At 35.2% G+C, this 27,849-nt stretch overlaps 1 protein-coding gene across 15 annotated transcripts in view; it reads left to right on the top strand.

Annotated features, from left to right (window-relative positions):
- The window catches only part of RAPGEF4 (Rap guanine nucleotide exchange factor 4), a 336,971-nt gene that overhangs the window by 198,154 nt on the left and 110,968 nt on the right, over positions 1 to 27,849 (top strand). For 13 of the 15 annotated variants that reach the window (XM_074303098.1, XM_074303099.1, XM_074303106.1 and 10 more), the window contains 4 exons: positions 17,122 to 17,175; positions 17,488 to 17,594; positions 23,490 to 23,611; positions 25,082 to 25,265. In XM_074303098.1, the coding sequence (XP_074159199.1) occupies positions 17,122 to 17,175; positions 17,488 to 17,594; positions 23,490 to 23,611; positions 25,082 to 25,265 (467 nt within the window). The remainder of the gene's footprint in view (positions 1 to 17,121; positions 17,176 to 17,487; positions 17,595 to 23,489; positions 23,612 to 25,081; positions 25,266 to 27,849) is intronic. The other 2 variants (XM_074303100.1, XM_074303113.1) reach the window with 1 other exon arrangement.

The raw sequence follows: 27,849 nt of genomic DNA, 5'->3' as shown, positions 1-27,849 counted from the left end.
ACTGCCTCTCTCTGCAAGGACTGATTTCAGATCTCTTGTTTCATACTTGTTTTTACTTCCTGAAACAAATTGCAACTGAAGAAAGAATTAAAATGTTTATTTTCCATGCTAAAAAAATAAAGCTAGAAAAATGCAACTGTACTCATATTCTATTTCTTAGGATTTTCCCTGCTTGGTTATGTCAGTTGGAAGAGAATTTTTGTGTTTTATATATGCAGTACAATAGAGTCTAGAGGCAGCTTTGGCATAATGGAGAATATGTGATCATGGATAAGTCATTGAACTTGTCAGTGGCCTAGAAAACTAAGACAAAAAGATCACAGGGGAGATGTCCTTTGATATCAGTGGAAGAAGGAAAGGAAGAAAATATAATAATATTTATAAATAATACCTACTACATGCCAGACATTGTACTTAGCCCTTTAAAAATATTATCTCACTTACTGAAAGGAATTATAGATGAAATTTCAGATCTAGACAGTATGGGGTTGGTATTTTTCTATCATCTCTATCTTTAGAATGAACACTCATTTCTTCGTAGCTCCCATGCTATTTCCTTAAAGACTCACGTACAAAGGAAGAAGAGTAGAATTTGAATTAATGATGGCAATCAATTGGAAATATTCTTTCAAATGACTATTCACATTCAGGTACAAGACTGGCTAAAATGTTAGCAAATTATTTTTAGCATGTCAGTTATCTATTATATTTTCAGACATAACAGGTTGTTTGAGGAGGGGCATTTTAAAGGGAGAGTCATGGACCTGGAAAGTTAAATCATACAGAAATTAATTCCTCTAATTTATACCAATGACTTTTTAATATTCAAGATTCTGTCATCTTTTTCTCTTCTTCAATTCTTATGTAGTATGTATTGCTTTATACTTTGCAGCCATTCATTCTATGTTACCCATCCTAAAAATGAGTGAAACATATTCAGTTCTCTTTGATTCTTTTGGATTTTAACATGGTATATATCTAAAATGATATCCATATATGGTACCTAATGTCACAGAAACCTTTTTACAATGAATGGATCCTCACTTCAGCTCTTACACTTACATCTTACTATAGAAATACCTTCTAAGCCTGCAGCCTTTCCCTTTGTCTGATTCCTCCCAGAACCTCCATTTTTAGAAGGATGTCCAGGCTATCCATGTCTTTATTCCTCTTCAGGCTATACTCCTGCTAATTCTAACTAGCAGCTAAGACACACACACTCTTCCAGTGTTAGAAGTTGAATATTCTAACATAAGTCAAGGAGATAGGATTGAAATGTTTAGTACTTTTCAAAAAACAAAACAAAACAAAACAAAGCTAGCAACTTAAATCATGTCTGATCTATCTGAAAATTTGAGTAAAAGAGTTGTCAGAATTGTAGACGTTTGAAATAGTTGCTTCTTTCTTCAACAGACATTATGATAGTCTGTCCCTAAAGACTAACACTTGTTTTCTGTCTTTTTTCCAGAACAGAAATGTTCCATAAATTCTAGTATAGTGTCTGGTCAAAGATATAATCAAAAAGAGATGTTATAACTTTTGAATTCTTTCTTTGCACCATATTAGCAAATGTTTAAGGCATTCTTAATCATTTGAAATGATTCATATAAGCTAAAATACTAAGGTAGAACTGTCAGATATCTCAAGTATGCTTGAAATGCCTCCTACTTAAATTTTAAGGGTTTATGATTTTTTAATTATTTATTAATTTTAAACAGTTCTTTGAGCAGAAAATCTGCCACCATTAACCAATGTAAATATGTGATCTGAAAAAAAAATTGTGGGGGCCAGAGAAAAAGTCAACTGTTTATAATTTTAGACTTAAGAATTAGGAAAGTGATTTTTTAGGTATTCTATATTTTAATCAGGGAGTGACTTTGTTTAGAGTACTTTTCAACTTATATAGTAAAATGGTAGATAAAATTATTTATATTTTACCATAAGACTGATAGTTTTTAAGTTTATATAATAGATATTATGATTTCTTTACTTCAAACCCTATCAGATACAAACTGGAAATCAAAGATAGAATGCTTGCTTTTTAGGTCAGCTATCTTAATTCAGCTACTAAATGTCTGAGGTAGATTCAAACCCGAGGCCATGTGATTTCCAAGTCAAGGACTCTGTCCAGGTTAAGTGCATGACAGAGGTACAACTAAGGTGCTGAGAGGGAGAAATAATTCTCTCTCAAAATCTTCCTTGACCATTCTGAGCAACAGTAACTTCTTTCTCTTCTGAAATCCTGTAGCATTATATAGTGTGGAGGATAGAATGCTAGACCTAGAGCCACACTGACCTGGATTTAACTGCCACCTGTGTCGCCTACCAGCTCTACTAGCCATGGTTAAGTCACCCTCAGTCATTTCTCATCTGTAAAATGGGAATAATAACCACATCTGCCTCACAGGGTTGTCATAGAGCTCAAATGGTATGTCTTTGTAAAGCACTTTATAAAAGTCAACTATTATTATTCAGCACATTTAATCATACACTGCCTTGCTTTGTTCTGTTGTTTAAGTTTTCTGGGTGTAGAGTCCTAGATTTGGACTCCATGACCCTGGGTTTGTGTCTTGCTTCTAATGGTCACTGGCTATGAAGGCTTACTTAACCTCTCAGCCTCAGTTTGTTCATCTATAGAATGGGAATACTAATATTTGCACTCTTACAGAATTAGAAGGAAAGTGCTTGTAAATAATAAAGTGCTAAAAAAGTTACTATCATATCATATTAGTTTATATGATATAGCATCAATTTCCAGTAAGATTGTTTATTCTTCAATTCTGGAAAAACGCAAACTAACAACTTAAATCATATAATGATTTACACCAATCTGTCTGAAAATTTGAGTAAAGGAATCATCAGAATTGTAGACAAAAATAGTGGTGTCTTTCTTTAACAGATATTATGAGACTTTCTTTTTTATCTTTTTGCCATCTTTCAATGTGTCTAGGAGAATTCTTTATATATAGTAGGTTGTAAATAAATATTTCTGTTGACTTATGGACAAAAAAGTTGAAATCTGATTTGATCTAGCAAAAAAAAAATGATCAATTTTGATGTAGGTCATTCCTTATAATAATATTCTAGGCTGATGCATTGCCTGTTGCACTCTAGCAATAACTCAAGATTATATATGACTCAAAGTTCCTCATATGTCAAATCTTTTTATGTTGCAATTTGAACTCAATCTTTCATGTTCCATAATATAGTCAAATTTAACTCACTTCCCATCTTTCTTATAATAATGATGATGATAGCTAACATTTATACAGGGTTTTAATGTTTTCAAAGGGCTGTACATATATCATCTCTTTTGACATTTTCTTTGACTCATCTCAACATTAATTGAAAAAATAATTGTTTTTATTAAGTGAAAAATTCAACACTAAACCAAAAATTATCTCTCAATCCCTGTTAAACTTAAGGCATTATTTTTGTAATGTCCCCTACTTAATTACAAAGGCTTCTTTTTGTTGTTGATTCCTCGTGTAACCTCTAAAATTTTCAATAATCTGCTTTCTCAGTCTATCTTTCCTACTACATCCTATTTCAATGATCTACCTCATCCACATGGTCTATTTCTAATAATTTAAGCATCTTGATAAGGTTTTACTAGAATGCCTTCTACCTAGCTTAATTAAATGCATCCTAGTCCAACTCAAGTTTCATTTCTTCATAAAGTCATCCTTTATAAAGACTCTTCCAGTTCTCACTAATATCCTTCTCTTTTGAAGGAAGTTTATAATTATTTAGCAATATACAATCTTCTTGATTCAAATCAGTTCCACTTGTGCAGTGGTGGAGAGCCATTTACACCTAAAGGGAGAACCATGGGACCAGAGTGTGGAACACAACAGAGCATTCTCACTCTCTCTGTTGTTATTTGCTTGCATTTTGTTTTCTTTCTCAGTTTTTCTTTTTCTTTCTTCTTGATCTGATTTTTCTTGTGTAACAAAATAACTATACAAATATTTATACATATTTTGGATCTAACATGTATTTCAACATATTTAACATGTATTAGTCTACCTGCCAGATAGGGGAGGGGGTGGAGGGAAGGAGGGGAAAATTTGCCATGAAAGGTTATGTAAGGATCAATGTTGGAAAAATACCCATGCATATGCTTTGTAAATAAAAAGCTTTAATAATAATATTAATAATAAAAGAGAAAAGCAATATACAATCTTCTGTTGGTCAAGGGTATAATTTTTTCTCTCTGACCCATTGAAAACTTAGTAAGGGTAGACAAAGACCATAAAACTCTATTTTAAGCTTCTGTTTTGCCTATTGTCTTTAGCACAATATTGAGCACAGGAGCAGAATAAGACAGAATAATTACTTATTAAGAATTGATGTGAAGTTTGACTCTCTTTGTCCCTTCTCAGCTGGAAACAGTAACAGTTCTGTATATAGTATTTTAAGCCTGGCAAAGTGCTTTATATTTATTTTTTTTCACTGGATCCTTACAACAACAGCCTATGAGGTAAATTCCAGTATTATTCTCTTGCTTAAAGGTTAAGTCATTTGCCCAGGGTCACACAACTAGTACTTCAGTGAAGGGACATTTGAAGACAGTTTTTTCTGATTCCAAATCCAGCATTCTATTCACTACATTATGCTGCCTCTGCTTCCTATAATAATCCTGTTTCTTTTATAATATCTCCATGATATCAATAGGTTTAGTGTCTGGGAAGCATTTTAGTCATTCAAGCTATTCAGTGTATTTCTAGTCAATGTTATATGGTAGCTGAGAAATAGAAAAATGACAGGAAAATAAGGCATCATTAGCTATGTTCTAGGCTTTTGTACACTGGTGCCCTGTCTCAATGTTCTTTTTCCTTTTGACAGTTGTAGTGAAGTATCATTTTTGGTAATTGTTGACTCATTTTATGCTAAAAGTGAAGACATTTATGTGTTGTTGTTGTTTTTTTAAGTATACATGGTATGCATTGCAAAACACTTGCTTGACTGTGTTAAGATTATTCACATTCATATTCAGATCTATCACTGCTCAACTTAGTGAGAGTAGAAACCCACCATATATCAGAACTGTCTCGTCCTTAGCATTTTTATTCTATCCAAACAACTAGACTATTGACTTCTCCCACCTAGTTTTTTACTCTCTGGTTGGCTATTTCTGATCCCTTTGGATCTAGTTTGTTGTCAGGTGGTCATCTATTATCTGTTATTCTTTTTGTGGGATCTGCACAAAGTTTCTTCATATAATAAGCTGCCCCTCATTTATATATTACTGTTGACCTATGTGACTCCATCTGTCATGTAGTTCTGCTGCAGCATTTTACTGTACAACATTCTTTGCATGCTGAGTAAACAGAGGCTTCTGCTTTTTGCTACTCATTATAAATAAGCATCCTGATGTGTTGAATGTCTCTGACCTAATCCAAATTGTCCAGCAATTTTGTCCAATATGGACTCTTTTTTGATAATTGTTTTCTAGTCTATTCCTTATCCAAGCTGCCATCTTGTTAAAGTTGGTGACCAAAGAAAGATATTCAGATACCTCATGCATTTCCAAGTTATGCCTTGTGAGGATTGTTAGTTATGAAATTGATGCTTTTGTAAATGAGTGTTGAATATAAGCACCTTGATATAAATTCATATATTGCCTTATATATCCCCACCTTCTACCATCACCAAGAGGTTTGTATTTTTAGGTACTCTTTACCTAGATGAGTATAGCAATTAATACCATTGAGAAAGGCAGGATTGCAAATTCCTATTTCAGTGTTAGAGGCACCTTGTGTGTGTGTGTGTGTGTGTGTGTGTGTGTGTGTGTGTCTGTGTGTGTGTGTCTGTGTGTGTGTGTGATGGGGGTGGGACTATTGGGGAAGGGAGTGGAGTAATGTTTGAATTGGGTTCTTCATTGAGCCTCTAAACTGTATAGCTGCACATTTTGAATACATAGTTATTTCTAGGATATGATTTGTTTGTATAAAAACCACAGGTGTGAGAAGATAATTCTGTGCCCAATTAGGCACCTGTATTTACAAAATAGCTTGGGTAACTTGCTCAGTTGTTCACTCCAAAACCTTATAACTTAAATGCAACTTTAATATTGTGTTTTGGCAGGTTAGCCCCATTGTATGAAAACATGGGTCAAAACAGTTAGAAATTAATTCTTTTGAGATACTACATTATTATGTACCATGGAAGGAAAGATCATTGGCCAAATGGATCATACCAACTAGGGAAATATGATGAATCTCTAGAAAGGAATCATGGCTCCCAAGCTGTATAATTAGAGTATGGTAGGTGGTGGAAAGCTCTTCTAGATTGTAGAGAACTAAAAATAAAGGATTAGAATTGACATTAGGACCTACCAGAGATATTTCCCCTTCCATAACCATGGATGATCTTTTGAGAAGATTGTATAATAGATGATATTTTATAGAACATTTTTTCTTAATATCATCAGAAAGATTCAATTTGAATAGAATCAAACTCTGAAGAAAAAAAAAAAGAGGTGGGAGAAGAAAATCCATGGTATTGTTGATTCTCTGAGGAATATTGCTTGGGCAAGGATTATTCTGCTAGGTTCCTCCCTAGGTCTAATACCATGCATTCCAAAAAGTTTTTGGATCTGTGGATTTAATTAGACTAAATTCTGGAATGCAGAGCAGTTGTTACCACCTTGAGAAATCTGTCAAATATTAGTCCACCTTTTACTAGTAAAAAGTTTTCTTTTATGAAGGAAAAAAAAGCAAATTTATAAGATAAGGTTTGTATCAATAGTTGAAGCTGGAGCGGAAAATTTGAAAACCTAGCCCTTAGCTAAATTTCATATGTTCCAATGAGACCGATAACAAGAGACTTGTCTGTTGCCTATCATTACAAAAATGCAACTTACATATTTGATGCTTTTGAGGTGATACTGAGAAAGATTAAGAAGGTTATTTCTCCCTCTGTAAAGCAAAATATATTAATTTAAATTAATTAAGTTCACTCTCTGTTGAGATGTTTTTAATTCAAAAATGAATTACTTTAAATATTTAGGCAGAAATTTTAAATACTTCCCCTAATATATTTTAATCATGGAAAACTTTTTAAAATGTATAGGTCAAAATTTTTACCCTCCAAAAAAAGAATATTATTATTAAACAAGCTAGATTTTTGTGTTGAAAGACTGACAAATATTGAGATTATTTTTATATCTCTATTCTCAACTTTCATGTTTTGCTATAATATAAAAATTTAAGTTTTTTTTATCTATTACATTCATTGGATAATCTTACTTTTTATTATCTTAGTATTGGTTTTTATCTTTTTTATTGTCTTTTCTTTTGACACCACATTTATTTTTGAATATATACTTCTCACAATTTACTAATCATCAACATTGTTTCTTGCTTTTTGCTACCACAAAAAAAGTAGCAGGGCTACTCTGAATATTTATTACATATGGGATCCTTCTTTCTGTCTTTGATGTCTTTGAAGTGTATGTTTAGCAATGAAACATCTGGATCAAAGAATATAGATGTTTCAGTCAATTATTTTAGCATAATTCCAAATTGTTTTCTATAATAAAACAATTTTCATCCTACTTACAGTACATCAATATTCCTGTCTTTTCATTTACCCTCTAGCTTTGACTATTCTTATCTTCAGTAATTTTTATCAAAGTTCTAGATGGAAGGTAAAACCTCAGAGTTATTTTAATTTTCATTTATTTTATCATTAATAATTTGAAAAAAATGTTTCATAAGGTTGTCAATAGTTTGCAATATTTCTACTGAGAAGTGTTTGTTTATATTCTTTGGCTATGTAGTGCCAGTGGTTTGTTGGTAAACATTTAATTCTCAGAAAATCATATATAAGACACATTTTAAGCTTAATCTGTATTATTAACATTTTGTCTTTTACTTTATTTAGTCAGGATAAACAGTAAGACAATAAAAAGCAAATCATGAATTATTATTCAGTCATGTCTGACTCTTCATGACCTTGTAGATCCTGGTATGCCAATACTAACCATGAGGTTTTCTTGGCAAAGATATGGAGTGTTTCACAATTTCTTTCTCCAGTGGATTAAAGCAAACAGGATTAATTGGCTTTTTCAGGGTCACACAGCTTATAAATGTCTCAGGCAAAATTTGAACCTGACACCAGGCCTAGCACTCTATCCATTGAATTACCCAGTCTTCTGAATTATAGCATTTTCCAGTTTCTGAAGTGTAAACAATAACAATAAAAATTTAGTGATTGGCTCTGGAGAGCCAACATGATTCAGCTTGTGCTTGCTCACCAGTAGTTGGCTCTATATATTTGTATTAGTTCCTAATATATCTTGGATATATTGGATATTGTGCATATTTATGAAGCAGTGTAGCATAGTTAGAGTTCTGAATTTGGATCTAGATATCTTGGATTCAAATACTTCCTGCATTACTTACTACCTTGGTGATCTTGCGTAAATAATTTAACTTCTTTGAAACTCAGTTTCCTTAATTGTAAAATGACAGGATTGGACTAGAGGACCTTTAATGTTTCTTCCAGCTCAAAAATCTATAATCCCATCATACCATGATTGGAACTTTATCATTTAGTTGATTTAATTGATTTTTTTCCCTTTCAGTTTTTCTTCTCTAGTTGAATTGCTTTTGTTTATATGAAAAATTTCAATTTCATATAATCAAAATCATGTTTTTTCCCCCCCTGTAATCTCTACTATCCCTTGTTTTGTTAAGAATTTTCCCTTTAGATATAAATATGAAAGACCCCTCCATCCATTTTGTCCAGTTTTTTTCTTTATCTCTTTAAAGGCAGATAAGTAAAATGTTCAATATTTCTCTTGTAAATTAAATTTTTACTTACATAAGCCATTTGTTGATTTTTTTTTCCTTTTCTATGATAGTGATCCTCTTCAGAAAAAAAAAAAATCCCCTCCTCTGTGCATTCAAAGCATTCATAATCTGTCCCCATTATCATTAAATCTTATCTGTCATTACTCTAAGAAAACTCTATCCCAATAGTGAAATTTTTTCACTACTCTTTTCTCTTAGCCCAATAAATACACACTATACTCATTACCATTCCTGTTCCCTTATTCACATACCCCTCCCTTGCACCACCCACTTACTCTGCCAAATAATCTTAATTTATTGTAGTGCCTAAGGGAACCTCACTCTTAAAGATCATAGGATCATAGCTTGAAAGTGTGGATACCACTGAGGGTCACATAGTTTAAATCTTTCTTCCTCTAAGTACAGCTCCTCAACTGTGCTGGTGAACAAAGATCTCTCACTTTCTTTACCTTTTATCACATTTTGATCCTAGATTGTTTGTTTTGTATGTCTTTCCAACTGTGCTATGGTTGACATAACACAATTATGTATACATTAATATTAAGTGCCTTCAAGCCACACACTGAAGCATATGGTTTTTTTTATAGTCCATAGCTCCTAGTGCCATGTTGGGAATTTATTTATTCATTCAATAAACATTTATTAGACACATGTTAGACACCAGAGACACAAAAACAAAAGAAAAACAGCACATTGTGAGGACTTAATAAATAGTAAATGACTTGAACTAATTTGTGAATTTTTATACTTAATTGCCATTATCATGCCACAAATTGAGAATTCCCATCTATTTTATGCTCATAATTTGAGGCTTCAAAAGGGTATTTGTGAACATTTTCTTGTATTAAAAGGATTTTATTTTGTTTCTTTCATGCACAGATAGAGAGGAAAGTCACATTGTTATCCTCAGTGTGTTAAGGGACATATTCACCTTCCTAATCAAAATGAATATTAAAGAAACAAAAAAAAATTTGTCATGAAAATATGATCCCAAAAGTAGTCAAAGAGAATGGATAAAAGCCATTATGAATATAAAAGATCTTTACTGTATAGAAGGATACTACTCTCAGAGGGAAGGCTGGAGGGACTGGGAACATGAAAAGTCTCCTGTAGAAAATGGGATTTGATCTAAGTCTTCAAGGGAGATGGGAAAACCTAGAGAGCCAAAGTGAAGGGGGACATCTCAGACATAGGGCACAGACAGTGCAATGATAGAGTCAGGACAAGAAGTATTGTATAGGAAGGATAGCAAGTAGCCAATGTAGCTAGATTGTTGAGTATATGAAAGGAAATAAAGAATACCCAGACCATAAATGTCCGAGTTTGGGAAGGGGCTTAAATATCAGGCAGAAGGTTTCATATTTGATTATTCAGATAATAAGGAGCCACTGGAGTTTGTGAAATAGGAAGGTGAGAGGGTTAGACCTGTGCTTTAGGGAAATAATTTTGGTGCCTGAACGCAGGATGGACTGGATGATTAGAAATAGAGAGATCAAAGAAAAGGTTATTACAATAGTTAATTCTAGAAGTGATGAAGATGCTGCTAGGTTGATGGCTGAGTGAGTAGGAAGAAGGGAGATAACATGAGATAGGCTTTCTATATGCATTCTGCCTCAAATTCATACTATCTGAATAATAATGGGAAAATCATTTAATTTCTTTTGGCCTCACTTTTATCAACTATAAAATGGAGATAATAATAACACCTATCTTGCAGCATTGTTGTGAGGATAAAATGAGATAATATTTGCAAAAAGGACTTGGGGTTGTTCCTTACACATAGTAGGTCCTATGTTTACTTCCTTCCTTTCTTCTCCTTTCTTCCTTATTGAACACACCATTCTACCTGTTGATAGCTGACCACTTGTGTCTTAATAAAAGTACTTGATAGCCTTTTAACACCAGCTACTTTATGAAAGCAGATGACTACCAGTTAGTATGTTAGTCTGTTCTTGTAGGATCCAGGATAACAAGACGCAATTGCATTTTGCTTCCCGTTTTTCCTCTCTGCTAACTCATCAGCAGCCACACATCTACTTCTATAGACTCAATTACCATCTCTATGGTAATTCTTAAATCTATCTTTCCTGTCCTCTGATAGTCTCTAATCTTGAATTTCCAATTACTTTTCAGACATCTCAAAATGGAGGACCAATAGATATCTTAATTCAATATATCTAAGACACAACTTACTATCTTTTCCCCAAGTCTTCCTTTATTCCCACCTTCTCCGTTACTGTGGAAGGTAACTTATCTTCCTGGTCACTCAGGTTCACAGCCTAGGTATCATCCTGGACTCCTCACTGCCTCTCATCCTCCATATTCAAATTGCCAAGGCCTGTCCATTCCATCTTTGTAATATTTCCAAAATTTTTCCTTTTCCTCTCTTCTGACACTGTCACCATTCTAGCACAGGCCCTCCTTGCTCTATGACAATAAGCTGCTGGTTTATCACCCTGCCTCTGTTTGTGTCCATTTCAACCTATTCCTTCAATCAGCCACTGAAGTGATTTTTCCCTTCTCAATAAACTTCAGTGGCTCCCTATTGCCTCTGGGAATAAATATAACATGCTCTGCTTGGCATTCAAAGCCCTTCATAATCTAACCCCCTTCTACCATTTCAGTTTTGTTATATCTTTCTGCCTGACACCTACTTTTTACTCCAATGATGATGACTTCCTGGCTGTTCCACAAATAGCCTCCCAGCAATCTTTTTGGCCATCCCTCATGCCTGGAACATCCTCTATCCTCTGCTCTCATTACTGACCTCCCTGGCTTCCTTTAAGACGCAATTGAAATACCATCTTCAAAAAGAATCAGTTCTAGCGATTTTCCTCAGTTAATTATTTCCTATTTATTTGTAGATAGCTTGCTTTGATATGTTTGCTTATCTTTTTTCTGTTATTTTATTTTAATTTTTAATAATAACCTTTTATTTTCAAAATACACGCAAAGACAGTTTTCAACATTCACCCTTGAAAAAACCCCGTGTTCCAAAATTTTCTTCCTCCTTTCCTCCCACTCTCCAGCACTAGACAGCAAGTAATCAAATATAGGTTAAACATGTGCAATTCTTCTAAACATATTTCCACATTTATCATGTTGTAATGTTTGCTCATATCTCGTCTTCCCCATTAGGTTGTAAGGTCTCTGAGGACAGGGACTATCTCTCTCTCTCTCTCTCACTCTCTCTCTCTCTTTATATATATATATATATATATATATATATATATATATATATATATATATATATATATATATATATATATATGTATGTATTTTTTTTGGCCTCTTTTTGTATCCCCAGTACTTAGCAAAATATCTGGTACATAGTCAGTCAATTCTTATTATTAAATGTTTTCAATTGATTGATTAAATAGATCACAAAGAATGACATATATTTGTATGTCACAAAACTGAGACTGTCATGACAACAGGAATGGAAAGACTGGGTTGGGATATAAGTGCATACCACATCTTTTTTCTCTCCTTATATGACTTAGGCTCCCCTATATTTTTTTCTCAGTCACTGCAAGAAGATCATCAATCCTTGTTATAATGATCAAAGGTCAGGAGACCTAGATTCTAGTTCCCTCTCTACTATTAACTCATAGTATGAACTTGACACTTCCCTCCTCGATAGGGAAAAAAAAATGAGAGCATTGCACTAGGCCATCATTAAGTTCCCTTTCATTTCTTATGTTCTGTGTCAGCATGGGATGCTGACATGGGAAAGATCACTGGACCTGCTAGTCAGAAGAACCCGGGCTCAAGTGCCAGCTTTGCCACTTACTAACTGTATAATCTTGGACAAGTCACTTGACCCCTCTTAAGCATTAGTTCATCCAACTCTACAGTGAGGAAAATAACATGCCACCTAACTCACAGGGAAAGTAGAAATGCTTTATAAACTTTAAAGTATTTTATAGATGTGACCTATTTTTATTATGAATCCAAGTGCTTTGCTATTTCAAGTGACAAAAAAGGGTCAGGTTCAGACCAAGCTGGTGTATGGGCTTGATTTTGATGATGATGCATTTGTAAGATTAAGGCAAAAAAAAAAAATTGATAGGCCAGGAGGATTTCTATGCAGTTCTGTTGAGAAGCCCAACAGATCATGCCCCACTGGCAAGTGACCCTGAGAATAAAAGCTTAGAGTCAAAGGATGCTGAGACAGCTGGCTCCCAGCAGCTAGTCCAGGCTCCCATGCGGGCAATACTGGTGCCCAGGACTACCACGCTTGAAAGTACCCTTTGATGTTTTCTCTTTAAGAAACTATGATGCTATCAAAGGAATGAAGAACTTGACAGCATGTTGGAACTTACCTTTTGAACACCTGCTCTTGGGACTTTTTTGCTCTTTGGAGTTCTCAGAAACTATAGGTATATGCAACACAACGTACTAACTTTATAGTGCAGATTATATGCTTTATATTAAGGCTGCACCATCTACAAATGATCCAGAGCATTTTTGCTCCCATTTGGTTGTTGGTCACTCAGCCAGCATTTATTAAACATTGATTATGTGTTAGTGAATGCTGAAGATATGAAGAAAGGCTTCCTGTCCTCAGGAAGCTCATATTCTAATGGAGATAACATGTAAAAAACTATGTACGTTCAAAATATAAAAAAAGGTAAGGAAAGTGAAGGGAAGGCACTAGTCATTTGGGAGAGGGACACTGAAAAAGGTTTCCACTAGAAGGTCTGATTTGAGCTGTGTATAGAAGGGAAAACAGTAAGTGTCTAATAAATGCTTGTTGATTCACTGACATTAATTCATTACTGGTTGAAGTGGGATGCTTAAACCTTTTATCCCCTGATGTGAGCTTTCATAGTTGTTCCCTCCTTACATCTTTTAGCAATATTTCCAGAAGTAGTATCTTAGAGTCTCTATCTGGGGAAGCCTCCTGGGTTCTCTGTCCTGAGGTATCTGCAAAGTTCCTCTTCTGCTCCTCTCCAAATTTGCCTTTCGTGCCAGAATTCCTAGTTATGACTCTCGTAACTAGATACAGCTTCTTTATACTTCTGAAAAAACACTTAATTAAAACACTCTCATAATCTCAATAATTAAAACATTCTCGTAATCTCAGTGGTTGTAATCAAAATGCCCAGCTGCCCTTTAGAAAAAAAGAAATATATTTCTAATTTATCCTATAGTTGCCTAGGAACATGTTCTAATTCCACAGTCCCTCTTGTGGACTCTTCAGGCATGCTGCTGTGCTACGATAAGAATGCTATAATAAAATCTTTAAATATAGAGGGCGAAAGGGCATTTTTTTCCTTGAAACTCTTAAAAGTGGGAGGAAGAGTCAGCACGGAGGGGATTTGTAAAAACTGGCTTTGGACATTGGTGTACTAAGGATAGACAGCTGTGGTTATCTAACAAAGTTATTTATTTTCTTTTTAAAAAGCAGCAATTATTCTTACCCAGAGATCTCTGAGGGCAAGAGAGTTATTTAGCACTGATTGACCCAATAAGGACTTTTCCACACTGCTGGACATTTTCACTTGAATGTCCAGTGTCAAACTCAATGTGTTCAAAACTGAACTCTTCACTTTTCCTCTTTCCTCTAAAACTTGCCCTTTTCCCCAACTTTCCAATTGTTCCCTCTCTTTGACACTTAAAACCCTTTACAATCCAGGTTCCAATTTACATTTCCAGATTTATTATACATTATTCTTAATATGCTCTTTACCAGTTTGTCCTTCATGTTCTATTCATACATTCCATTCCTTCTCCTATCTCCCATGCCTTCATACCAGCCTCCTCTCATGCTTGAAATGCTCTTACTCCTTATCTACACAGATTGTAGCAATTAATTTCTTTTAAAAAGTTGGCTCAAGCATCACCTTCTTTTCTACATGAAACCTTCCAGATCCTTCTTGCTCTCATCCTCCTCCCTCCCAAATTACCTTGTATTTTTAAAAATATTTTTTATATAAATGCATGTGCTATTTCCCCTGATAAACTCCAAGAGCTATGATTTTTTTTTCATTTTTGCCTTTTTATCTCTACAACCTAATACAGTATCTTGCATCTCATAGATGCTTATAAGTTGATTGATTAATTTCTTGTCAACCATGCTTCTATTCCCTTCATGGCCAATCATTTATCAAACCCTGCTTATTCTGCCTTGGTATTATCTCTAATGATAATTACTATTCCTGTCCCACTGCAACAACCCTAGTTTAGGCTCTTATTTCCTCTTATTAAATTATTTTAATAGTTCGTTAATTCATATCTCTTTCTCTGGTCCCTCTCCTCTCCAATCCATGAGTCACACTGATACCAAAAAGAAAAAAGCTTCCAAATGCATAGATCTAGTCAAGTAACTTCCCTGCTAAAAACTCTCATTAACTTCTATCCTAAGTCTACTTCGGTATAACCTACTTTTCTCATAATTTCCTTCAGGCATATCATACTCTGGGCAAACAGGACCATTTGTCTTCCACTTTCCATTTTCTGTCTTGTTTTCCACTTCCATATATTTTCATATGCCTGGAATTGACACTGTCCTTTCCTGCCTCCTCCTAAATTTCTGTCTCTAAAGAATCTTTGTTGTCCATCTCAGAAGCTACCTTCTCCATGAAACTTTCACTGATCTCTTTAACCAGAAACCTTTAATCTTTCAAGGCATTCTGATAAAGTCTGTCCCATAACATTTTCTGATGTGTTAGACAGCTTAGTGGATAGAATATTGGCTTTGAAGTTAGGAAACCCTGAGTTTAAATCCTACCTCAAACATTTAACAACTATGTGATCTTTAACCTTTCTCAGATTTAGTTTCCCCATATGTAAAAGAAGGTTGATAATATTATCTATTTCATAATGTGTATAATGGGGGTAATAATGGGAGTAAAACAGAATGCTACATAAAATATTGGTTATTGTTCTTATAGTATTGTTATATTTATGTTTATGTCTTATCTCTTGTACTAGTTAGATTGTAAGCTCTTTGAGGGCAGAGACTGTTACTTTTCTTTTTTATATTCTTAGCCCTTACTTATTTAAAACACAACTTCACAACCAGTAGTAAACTTAATGTTTATTGAATTGGATTTTTTGAACAGCTGGCTTTCAGATCATAGGCTACATAAGGGCATGTTAACACAGTGACGAAATTTTTAAAATAAATAAGTTAAATGGAAAGTCAACCATTTCAAATAAATCTTTGACCTTGATCTCTGTTTTCTCCTTATATTCCTCATTTTTCTTCCCCTTGAGCTTACTAATGCTGGATCAGCATACAAAAAATTTACTGGTGTATATGTCTATGGAAAGCTACCCCTGATGCATTTATAACTCATCATGACCTTTATTTCCCTTCCACTGATAACATATGTCTCTTGCTGGGCTTTGGAGAAAGGCTTACCAATTTATTTTCATTTTAATGATTTCCAATTGTAGCTTTGCTGTAAGAGATAATTTTTTTGAATGAAACTTAATTGCTAGTGTTTTATCTCCTTCTGGAAGGAGCAGACATAGGACTGAGCTGATAGGCTTTTGATGAACTTTTTACTTACAATACTTTCCTCTGCTGTTCTTTGATTAGATGGCAGAAGGTAGTGATATGAGCTTTGTGTTAAAAATCTGAAGGTCTGGGTTCTAATCTCAGCTTTCACTTAACCTTTGAGAGCCTGCGTTTTTGTTTTTGTTTTTGTTTTCAACTGTAAAATAGTAATAATAGTATCTATTCTGGATACCTCAGTCTGAAGATTAACTAAGAGAAAAAAATGCTCCGAAAATTGTATTGTGTATATTTGGGATAGTATTATTATCAGAGCTGTTCCAGTGGCTAGGAATTAAGGACTCATATCCCTTGAGAAGCTTCATAAAAATTCTCTGTTTCTAGAAATCTGAATTTCTAGAAAGAGAAGGAAATTGCTTTTTCTCCCCAAACCATCAATATTTATTTCTCTGGGGCTTGGCATTTTAATCTCTTTTTATGTTTATCTTGTTTTTCTTTTTATTCTACTTTGATGTTTGCCATGTTCTGAGTGGGCATTCATTGCCATTACTTTAAGCACACCAACATCCAATCATTCTTGTTTGTTTGGTTCTCCATGTTTTATATGATTTCTATTTAAATCTTGGCAAATAAAATACTCTAATTTTGCCCTTTGAATGCCCACAGCATGCATATTTCCCAGGCAGAATTTATCTCAGACTGTTATATTTTTTTTAATCTTATTAAACTCTTTAGTTTTAGTGAAATTGCTATTTCTTGCTGTCTCCCAACCCATAATTATTTTTAATTAACTTTTTAAAAATTTCTTTTGCTTGACATTTTATTTTTCAGACACCCCTCATAGAACCTCACGTTCCTCTTCGTCCTGCTAAAACCATTACTCAGGTAATGGAATGTAGGTGGGTTGTGTAGCTAAAAGGTCTAAGATTTAAAGTAAATATAAGTTAGGTGTTTGTCAAATAATATGTGAGGAAAAGATCATTGTACTTGTTAAAATATCCAGGGCATCTCTCTCATATATATTTATTATTATGTGCTGTCCAGATGGACATTGTAAGTATATGGGTGGCTTTCACTTGAAAGAAAGCCAAGAGATCAGATTTGAAAGCAACTTTTGAATTTGTTCAATTTCCTGTCTTTAATCTCCTTTTTTTCTTTCCCATTGTTCATTTCTCTGCCCACTTAATTAAAATCTAGGTCCCTTCAGAGAAGATCCTCAGAGCTGGGAAAATTTTACGAAATGCTATCCTCTCCCGAGCACCTCACATGATCAGAGATCGCAAATACCACCTAAAGACTTACAGGTTTGTGAACTGCCACGTTCTGATGAATATCCACTAAAGAGTGTCACAGATATTACTATATAGCCAGCCTCTCACTTACAATGAATATTTTTCTGAATGCCTACATATCTTCCAAGCAGAGCTCTAGGACAGAGCAATCAGGGCTCGATCCTAGTGCACCAGATTTACGGGGGGGCTAACAGCACTTCCAGTCATTAGCATGCTGGGGTGACTTTCTTTCTCATTCTTTCCCCAAATCCTGCTTACACATGCCTTCCAAGGTTGCAGTCTTCCCAGGAGAGATCTCTCATAATAAGCCCGAATTTTTGTCTTTTCCTATTATCTCTCAAATTAAAGTTGCCTTTCGTTATATTTGTCCCAAATCTATTTTTTCACGCTTGTTTTGGGCATCAAAAACAAACAAAGCTTACTTTTTTAGTGCTTTCTGAAGGCTTCTTAAGGTCTTAAGGAGCAGTTGGATGGCAGAGTTGATAGAGTGCTGGTCTCAGAGTTAGGAAAATGCATCTTTCTGTGTTGAAATCTGGCCTCAGATACTTTTTTTGTGTGTGACTTCATGAAAATCATTTAATCTTGTTTACCTCGATTTCTTCATCTGTAAAATGAACTGCAGAAAAAAAATTGCAAACTACTCCAGTATCTCTGCCAAGAAAATCCCAAATGGGGTCATGTAGAGTTGTACATGACTAAACAGAAAATGGCTACTCAGTCCTAATTCTTGAGCTAATTTGCTTTGAAATTAATTCTATTGGGCTGAAGAGTGCAAAGACTTTAACATATCTAGCTAACTGTTCCCTTTACATTTATTGTAGTTTTAAACAATGCCAAACTATTCTTTCACAAAGCATATCTCTGTATATTTGGGCTGTCATGATAATTCCCCAAATCTCACAAGGCTGAAAGGCCTTCACCTGATTTGTAATTTATTTTCCTGATTTAAACTGTATGATTATGCTTTCCTATATTTTCTGCTCATCCCTAGGAAAGTTTGTTGGAATAAAACATTTTGGGGAAAAAGGAATGAAAATTGGAAGTCAGAGATCACAACATATTTTTCCCCTGTAATCTATAAGATTGTAAACTCCTGGACTGCAGAAATTATGCTTTCTCTTTATTAACAATGCAAATGGCAAGAAAGTGGGTTTAAGAGGCTCAGGTGCTCTTCCCTTAGTTTTTTGACATCTCTCTCCATAGTACCAATACATCTTACCCTATCACCTCAGTTGTTTGCCTCCACTATTCTCACTACTACAGGAGGAAAGAATAAGTAGCTTAGGGTTTCTCCTTCCCTCCAGAGTCACCATGATAGGAGCAGAGTGTTTCCTGTGAGTTGAGAGACAGCTAGAGCATTCATCCCTTCACTAGCAACCATTCCTGTGTTTTTAGGAAGGTAAATGTTCCTAGTGATAAGGAATAGGAAGGGACTAGGGGAGAAAGTGAACAAAGAGCATCATGGCACACACACACATTTGCCCTTATTCCAAGATCTAGCAGAAAGTATCATAAGTCTTTTCCTAGTCCAACTAATCCAGTCTCAAATACTTAGTAATTATATGACCCTGAACAAGTCACTTAATTTTTTCTATTGTAAATGGACTTAATAATAGCGTTTGCCTTCCAGAGTTGTTGTGGGGATCATATGAGCTAGTATTTGTAAATCATTTAGAACAGTGGCTGGCAGATACTTAGCATGTTTCCTTCCTTTTGTTGCATAGTCCCATAGTCTCTGGATCCAGTGTTGTGTTCCACATTAATTACCGATGGGTAGAGGACTGCTCATATGAATAGGAGAGAGATCATCTCAGGATATTTGATTTAAACTACTTGACGAATGGTACCATGTGTATCTCATTTCATCTTTGTGTCTACAATGCTGAATTAAGTGTCCTGAATACATTAGATAGTTAAAAAATGCTTTTTTGAATTGAAAATTTTTTTGAAGCGTAAGAAATACCTTGGGAAATATGTAGGTCCCATTTTATAGAGATGGAAGCATAATCAAGGTATTTTAATCCATTTTGCATCATTGACCTTATCTGGTGAAGCCTATGGATCCCTTTTCAGAATATTTTTTTTTCAACTCAAGTAGCATTTATTGAGCACCTATTATATGCTAGATATTGTACTAGTTACATATACACATCCAAAGCAAGTCAATTCAACTATTGAATTTATCTCAAGAAACATTTATCAATCACATATTATATGCAGATTGTTGTCCTCAGGAGCCCAGAAGAATTCAGAGTTCAATTCAATAAGCTCCACTTTTATACAGATGATATTGTAAAACAGTAAAATAGTTGCCATTTTCTTTTTTTCTTAATAGTATTTTTTTTCAAGTACATGCAAAGATAGTTTTCAACATTCATTTTTGTAAGACATTGTGTTTCAAATTTTCCTCCTTTCATCCTTTACCTCCTCCCTTCCTCAAGACAGAAAACAATCTGATATGGGTTAAATAGGTGCAATCTTTTAAAACATATTTCCATACAGAATAATCTTTTTAAATTCATAAGATACAAAATTTCAAAATACAAATTCAAAAGGAAACCACTTATTCTAAAATTGTGGTGTCAGCTTTCTGACCCTTAGGACTCCATTTATTTTTTTGTTTGTTTGTTTGTTTGTTTTTTGGCTAAGATATTGGAGTGGTTTACTATTTACTCCTCCAGCTCATTTTACAGATGAGGAAACTGAGACAAAGAGTTATACAGCTAGTGTCTGAGGCCAAATTTGAATTCACTAATTTGCACTTTATCTACTATTATCAATATATATTAAACAGACCAACAAACAAAAAACAAAAACAAGTTCATGAACCTCTCCCCCTCCTTAGTATGAACCTCTGGTATACTAAAATAATTACAGGAGGTGGACCCCATACAGGAAGCGTGGCTTACCTCCTTTCTCAAACCTATAGATATTTTAAAGACTCTAAGTCCTCAGCACCTCTTTTCATCATTCTAGATGCTTAATTGCCTCTAATGCCTGTTAATATAATTAACATTCCCAAGAATCACTCTCTAGATCTGATCTGCTTCCATAGTACCGATGGTTTCTAAAGAACTCATTAAGCTATATAGAGTGCTATGGCTAGAAAGAACTTTAAAGAACATCTTGAACAACCTTTTAATTTATTAAGATGATATACTTGGGAGCTAGAGAATCTTAATGATCCTCTAAAGGTCACGCACTAGTTAGTGGCAAACACAAGAGAGCATTCTAACTGCCAACTTAGCATTCTTTTCCTTGGTTCTGACCTGTTACATTCGTAACCTTTTCTTGGAACTTTATCACACATAATCAAAAACCCTGGTGGGATCTTGGAACTGACCCATTCCCCTTAGGGAGTATAGTCCAGAAAGATCAATGAATCTCCTTTAGGTCTGCATATTTTTTAGTCATATCTAGTAGGTAGTCCATAAATATTTATTAAGCATCTCCTAAGTACTATTCACTATGCTGAGCACTGAAAATACAAAAAACAAAACTAGGAATTCAGTCTCCGCCCTCAAGGAGCTTATGCCTTAATAGCAGGGAAAAAAAAGATAAAGAATGCTGAAAAGCCAATTATTTAGGCTTGAAGGGTATGATAGAAAAGTCAGAGCTGTACTAGAGTATTGTTGCCAAGTGAGAAATTACATGTCCTCAAGTTAGTTCCATGGGAGTTTGGAAGTTCATGGTTCCACTCTTTAATAAGATAGGCAAAAGACTGTGATGAGGTAAGAGTACCAAGACTAATGGTATCTTGAAAGATGATAAGGTTTTTTCTAATAATGAGCTTCCTGAAGCATGATGAAGAATTCAGAATTGTCTCAGGGCAATATATCACATTTCATTTCCAAGGCAAGATTCCAAGCATTCTTGATATTTGCTTATGATTTTCCAGTACAGATAGAGAATGGTTCAACCATACTAGTGGGATATCCAAGTGCTCTCTGATTATTTCTTTTATTCCAACATCCTCTGGAATATCCGTAGGACCAGTATTCATTTTGGTCTCTCTTGAACAGTGATGGTAGAAAAGCCTGTGAGGTTCCTGTTAACCCCACAAGCAATCCCTGAATTTCTTTGCAATATTTTTTGGGGAAGCTAGGGAGGTTAGCCCATTTTTAGTTTCTATTTACCAGGAGAGAGATTCTAGGAATTAATGAGTATATAAATGTACAGAAGCTGTTTGGAGCTCTTCTGATGAAAGATACTGTAGAAGTGGCAATTCTCATTACACTGAATTTTTTTTCAAAGTGATTTGCATCACCTCTAATTAGTTGTTTCTTCCAACATTTCCCCATGAGGAAGATAAGGAGTATTACTTGAAAACATAAACTGCTGCATAATTTTACTTGTACAGCATCTTTCATCTGAACAGCTCATTGGGCTCTGCAAACCTTCAGTCCTAGGTCCTTCCCAATTGAAGTCAATCTGCACTTTGGCCTCTTCTATTTTACATAGAACTTTACTAGGACTTGTGCAAATATCTGCTTTCTCTCTGCTGAACAAAAAGCCTATCAGATAGTACTGCTTCCTTTACTGTTCCAAGTTTTGGGATGGAGTGGGTTTTTCGTGTTGTCTTTCTTAGCTTGTACTATTACTCTTGGAGTTTTCTCATAAGTGCCTTGAGGTAAGAACAGGAAACTGTTGAGCAAGAGTTTCCAAAACTGACATATATCACACTGAACTTATCTATACTAGTATTTTAAAGTGATAGAGGGAAGGAAAGGCAGGACGTCCTTTTATTAACTTATTTTAACCTGATTTCTCCTTGTTTCTACTTATCAGGCCTACTTAATATTCCCCATAGGCAATATTGAGTACTTTATTTCTGTCTTAGCATTTGCTGTCTAACATGTCTGTGTCTGGAATGATCTGTCAATTCCTCATTCAGTAAGCATATTAAGCACATGCTATGTCCCAGACACCAATTAAGTACTGGAGATTTGGGGGAGAAAAAAGAGAGGGAAGATAGGTTGTCCTGGTCTCCAAGAAACTCAAAATTTAACGGGATCTACCTTCTTTCTTATGTCTCTTTTAATCCTTCCTTTCCTTTAAGGCTCAAATCAAGTATCATCTCCAGCATGAAACCTTTTTTGATTACTGTCCCTACCCAGTATTAATTCTCTCTAACTCTTAGGGTTTTGTATGTATATATAGAGTATTCCAAAAATCTTAGTGCAGTTTAAAGTTATTAACATATTATTAAATTATTTTAAAATATCACTGAAGTAATCAAAGGTTAAAACTGCATGAAGACCTTTGCAACGCTGGAATACTTAGTGTATGCATGTATAGGTATACATATATGTACATGAATACACACAAACACGTGTTTATACACACATCTAAGTGTATGCTTTAAATATGTACATGTATGGGTATATAGTATGTATCTCTCCATATATGTACTTATATCCATACACATGTACTTAAAACAGATGTGTATATGCATTTGTATGTATGCCTTTATGTTTATGTACACATGTACATACATACATTCCTACATACTTAATGTTGGTTTACTTATTTAAATGCCATTTTCCTTTAATAGAAAATAAACTTGAGCATTATTATGCTTTTCTCTCAATTTCTAGTCCTTAGCTTAATACTAGGGCCAGGTGGTAAGAGAATCTACTCCTGTGATTTCATTGCTATAAGTTTCTCGGTAATTCAACAACTGTTTTGCAACTTATAGTACACATATTTGAAACTTTTCTGGGCTTATGAGAAGAGAAGTTACTTTCCTCTGGTCAAAAAGTCAGTACATGTTAGTGTCTAGCCTTGAACCCAAATTTTCCTAATTCTGAGGCCATGCTATGTCACCCTTTCCCTTGTATACACTAGTTGCCTAATAAATGTTTGTTGAATGGTATTTAATTGATGGATTCATTTGTCTCCTCATAGGCAATGTTGTGTGGGAACAGAATTGGTCGACTGGATGATACAACAAACCCCATGTGTTCATTCCCGGGCCCAGGCTGTGGGCATGTGGCAAGTTCTATTAGAAGAAGGTGTTCTCAATCACGGTAAAATAAAACTGAGTTACTGGAAAATACTGTAGCATATCCTACATTGTCTTTCAGAGTTTACATAGCTCTCCCAAATGGGAAAGGGAAGAAAAAGAATTATGATCGCATTAGGAAGCCAGCAGAACTAACATCTTCTTTTAGGAACACAAGTTCAGCCACTGGATAATATTGATTGCTGAGTTCCATCGTTATCCCTTCCTAACTCAGGAGGATAAATGAAAGGAAAATGAAATTGTAACCCAAGGGCATCAGTTCCAGTTATGTTTATTAGTTTGTATTCATGGTCCATTGATAGTGTGATTATATTGTGAGCATTGTACAGCTATTCTGATGTAGGACCAACTGAAGAGCATAAAATGTGCTGCTGGGCTGATGACATAAAAGTAGGTAATGAATTTAAAAGCTGCCTTTTAAATGCAGCATTGTGTAAGAGAATCCATCTGTGCATCTACTGTATGACCTCATTGAAAATCATAAACCTTTTGTCAAAGAAACACATGCTACCCAGGGCTCCTATGCCCATGTGATCAATTTTCAGGGACAATAGATATTTGGTGACTGGGGGAGGGGTGGTATTGCTTTGAGCTAGTGAAATTTGTGCTGAGAAATTTTCGGAAAAGTGATCAAACATCGAGTACATCCATTCAGCAATACCAAAGGGCCTGGGGAATGATTGTAAACCTAATCTTTATTGTCTGACAGTGCTGGAGTAACCTCAGAGTCTGAACTATGGCTAACATGTAGGTGATGAAGTCTCCTAGGCTCACTCTCACTCTGGGCCCATACAAGATCCAAAGCTTTTGCTGACATTTAAGGCAGAAATAATTTTTCCTCCTCTTTTCTCAGAGTTTGGACTGAGAGATTCTTCCACAGGGACCTTTTGTAATTTTTACTTGAAATTGTTCATACAAATGTAAAATACATTAAAAATAAAAATTTAGGAAAAAAGTCTACTCTGGAAGGAATAAGTACTTTAAAAAAATTACAGATCATAGTTTAGGATCCTTTAAATAAAGAATGAGCCCTGAATGGACAATTACACCTTTTGCTACCTTTCATATACCAAATGGAGAGTCAGTTCTTACTGGATAAACTGATCAGTATCCTCAGAACTCAGCTACCAGTCATTTTTTTTTTTTTTTTTTTGCTTTACAAAATTTGGCCAGTGTTCCTAAAGGGAATTTTAGGGAAATCCCTTGAGAGAGGTGTGTCAGAATAGGATGTAGATGGTCCTCATATTGCAAATAGGAGGTAATGCATTCCAGCTGCAAAACACTGGGCAAGGCAGACATCAGAAGGGTGTATCAGCTTCATCATTTAGCTGCCATTTGATTCTGGTTGCTTGGGAAGTTTCGTTTGTTTTTATTGAATTGCAACAGCCACCCAGTGTGTCCCTGCACAGAGCGGGCAGGGTCTCTGAGTCAGGTGTGTAACGGGAGATATCCTGTTCTTCCATGTTGCCCTTAGTGGACCAAGAGCACCATTTCCAAGACAAATATTTGTTTTATCGATTTCTGGATGACGAGCATGAGGATGCCCCTTTGCCAACCGAGGAAGAGAAGAAGGAATGTGATGAGGAGCTGCAGGACACCATGCTGCTCCTGTCGCAGATGGGACCTGATGCACATATGAGGATGATCCTTCGGAAACCGTGAGTGAGAAAATTAGAACTGACCCATTTTAGGCTGTTATCTAAGCAGCCTGGGGGTGGGGGCCTCATAAGGTTTGCTGAGTGGGAGGAAGTGTTTATTTCCAAAGCCCTGCCCTCCCAGACAGAACAAAGGAACATTCATGGGATTTGTGGCACACTAATCTGCTTTTCCTAAACCAGGCACCTTCAATTCACTTCTGACTTAGATGAAATTACAGAGGCTAGTTTGTGTACTGAATGCCTTAGGTCATCTAGTGTATCTGTGGGGTGTCCGTGATTGTCCCATTGCCAGTTCTTTCCTCACTAATGCTCCCAAACTGAGATAAATCAGAATATAATCGGTCATCTGCTTTCAGTCACTAAAAAGACAATAGCATGATTTATTTTTTTTCTCTGTCTTATTAATTCCATTCAGTGCTCCTCCTATCCATTCCAGACAATTCAACCCAATCACGAACTATCTCGCAGGGTTTGGTTTGGGTTTTGGTCAATTCTGTGATTTCACCAATGTAAGGAAACTCATTCCATGGGAAGATTGACAACAGCTCAGCGTTTTGGAGTCAGAAAAGTTGATGAGGAGCCTTGAGAGGCTAAGAAATTTTCCTGGAGTTGCACAATCCATTTATGTAAGAGGGAGAACCAGAACAGAGGTATTTCTGAACTAAGAAGCTAACCTCTCTTTGCGTTGTGCATCTCAGCATTAGTGCTGCATTATGCGTCTAAGATTAATTCATCCTTTAAGTCATTTAGCACAAATTTTATTGAGAAACCCCATCATACTAATAGCTCCCATTCCCATAGCTCTTTATAACTTTAACAAAGCACATTCTTGCATTCTGCCTCGCCTCTTAACAGAAGGGGGAGAGATCCAAGTGGCATAATGAGAGAGATGTTTTTGGACACAGATCATATGTGGATTTGTTTTGCTTCACTATGCTTATTTATTTCAAGCATTTTAGTATTCTTTTCATGAAGGTGTGGAATTAGGGAGGGAGAGTAGAGTTAGCAATACAGTTGCCAACAGAAAAAAGAGAGAAAAGAAAGAAAAATGGGGCATTGAAGCATTTTTAAAATATGCACAGAAAAGAATTGAAGGAATTTCAGAATTCAGAAGAATTAAAGGAAACCCAGACAAGTAGGACAGCTTTGAAATTAACATTGAAGATTTTATATATATACATATATATATAAGCTCTATGTAATAAAAATTCACATATAATCTTTTCCTCTTTATTTTTCTATGGAAATATTATTTTTTGATATTTGCTAATTTTGGAATAAATAAAAATTAATTTTTAAAACTACCTTTTAAACAATAGTTTTATGAAGCAATTAGAATAAGTACTATCATTTTACAAGCGAGGAAACTGAGGCTCAGGGCTATAAGATGAGTTGCCTTGCTTTCCATAGGCTACAAAATGGGGAGACAATTGTTTTACAACAAAGAATTCCAAGTTTGGAGCCTGAAGATCTGCGTTCCAATCTATACTGTACTACTTGTATGTAACCTTGTATACCTTGTATGTAACCTTGAATAAATCATTTGGCCTGCCTGGACCTCACTAAAAAGTATGGATTTGTACATTTTAGAGTCTCTAATAGCTCTAAAATCCTGTGAGTGAGAGCAATGGCATTTATATCCAGGTTGACTAGATTTCAAGTCTAATACTCATTTCACTATGCCACGTTACTTCTATCAGTCAAATCACTCAAAAAACATGTGTTAAATACCTACTATGTGCTAGACTCTGTGCAAAGGATACAAAGAAAGGTAAAAAAAAAGTCTAAAGGAAAAGAGAACATGCAAACATAAGTACAAACACGGCATATTCAGGATAAATTGGAAAAAAAAAAACAGTAGAAGGCAGGGACTAGAGAATTCAGGGGAATGAGGAAAGGCTTCCCATAGAAGGCTGGGTTTCAGCTGGGACTTGAAGGAGGCCAGGGAATCCAGAAAGCAGAAATGAAGTGGGAGAGTGTTGCAGGTATGGGGAGAAACTAGAGAAAAATGTTTGGAGTGAGGAGGAACAGCAGGGACACCAGCCTGGGGTATGGAGGTCCGTGGCCCAGATCACAGGTAGGTGGGATGTGGGAGGTGGGGCGAGGAGTGTGTGCATATTAGGTATAAGAAAACTGGAAAGGTAAGGATTGGGGCAGATTATGAAGGGCTTTGAAAACCAAACAGAAAGAATTGTGTATCTGATCCCATAAGGAATAGGGAGCCAAGTAGGACAGCAATATAGTCAGACCTGAATTTTAGAAAGACCACTTTCACAACTGAGTGGAAGATGGATTAAAAGAAACAGCAGGAAAGACATAAAGATTTCAAGGAAATAGAAGATTTTCTTGATCCTTCCAGCTAGAAGTGATCCTCCCTCTTTGAATCTCTCAGGTGCCTCTGTTTGACATTTCCTAATTACTTAATCATTTTCTAATTCTTCATTACAGTTATTTGTGTACATGTTTCTTAAGGGTAGGGAGGTGTAATTTTTCTTTTCACCTTTCTAACCTCAGTGCTTTGCACAAAGTAGACACTCAATAAATTCTTGTTGAATTTAATTAAGCTGTGTTCTACTTAGGGATG

Source organism: Sminthopsis crassicaudata, chromosome 3 (genome assembly GCF_048593235.1).
Source record: "Sminthopsis crassicaudata isolate SCR6 chromosome 3, ASM4859323v1, whole genome shotgun sequence".
In the NCBI taxonomy this organism is placed as follows: domain Eukaryota; kingdom Metazoa; phylum Chordata; class Mammalia; order Dasyuromorphia; family Dasyuridae; genus Sminthopsis; species Sminthopsis crassicaudata.
This window is presented reverse-complemented; position numbering and strand designations above follow the sequence as displayed.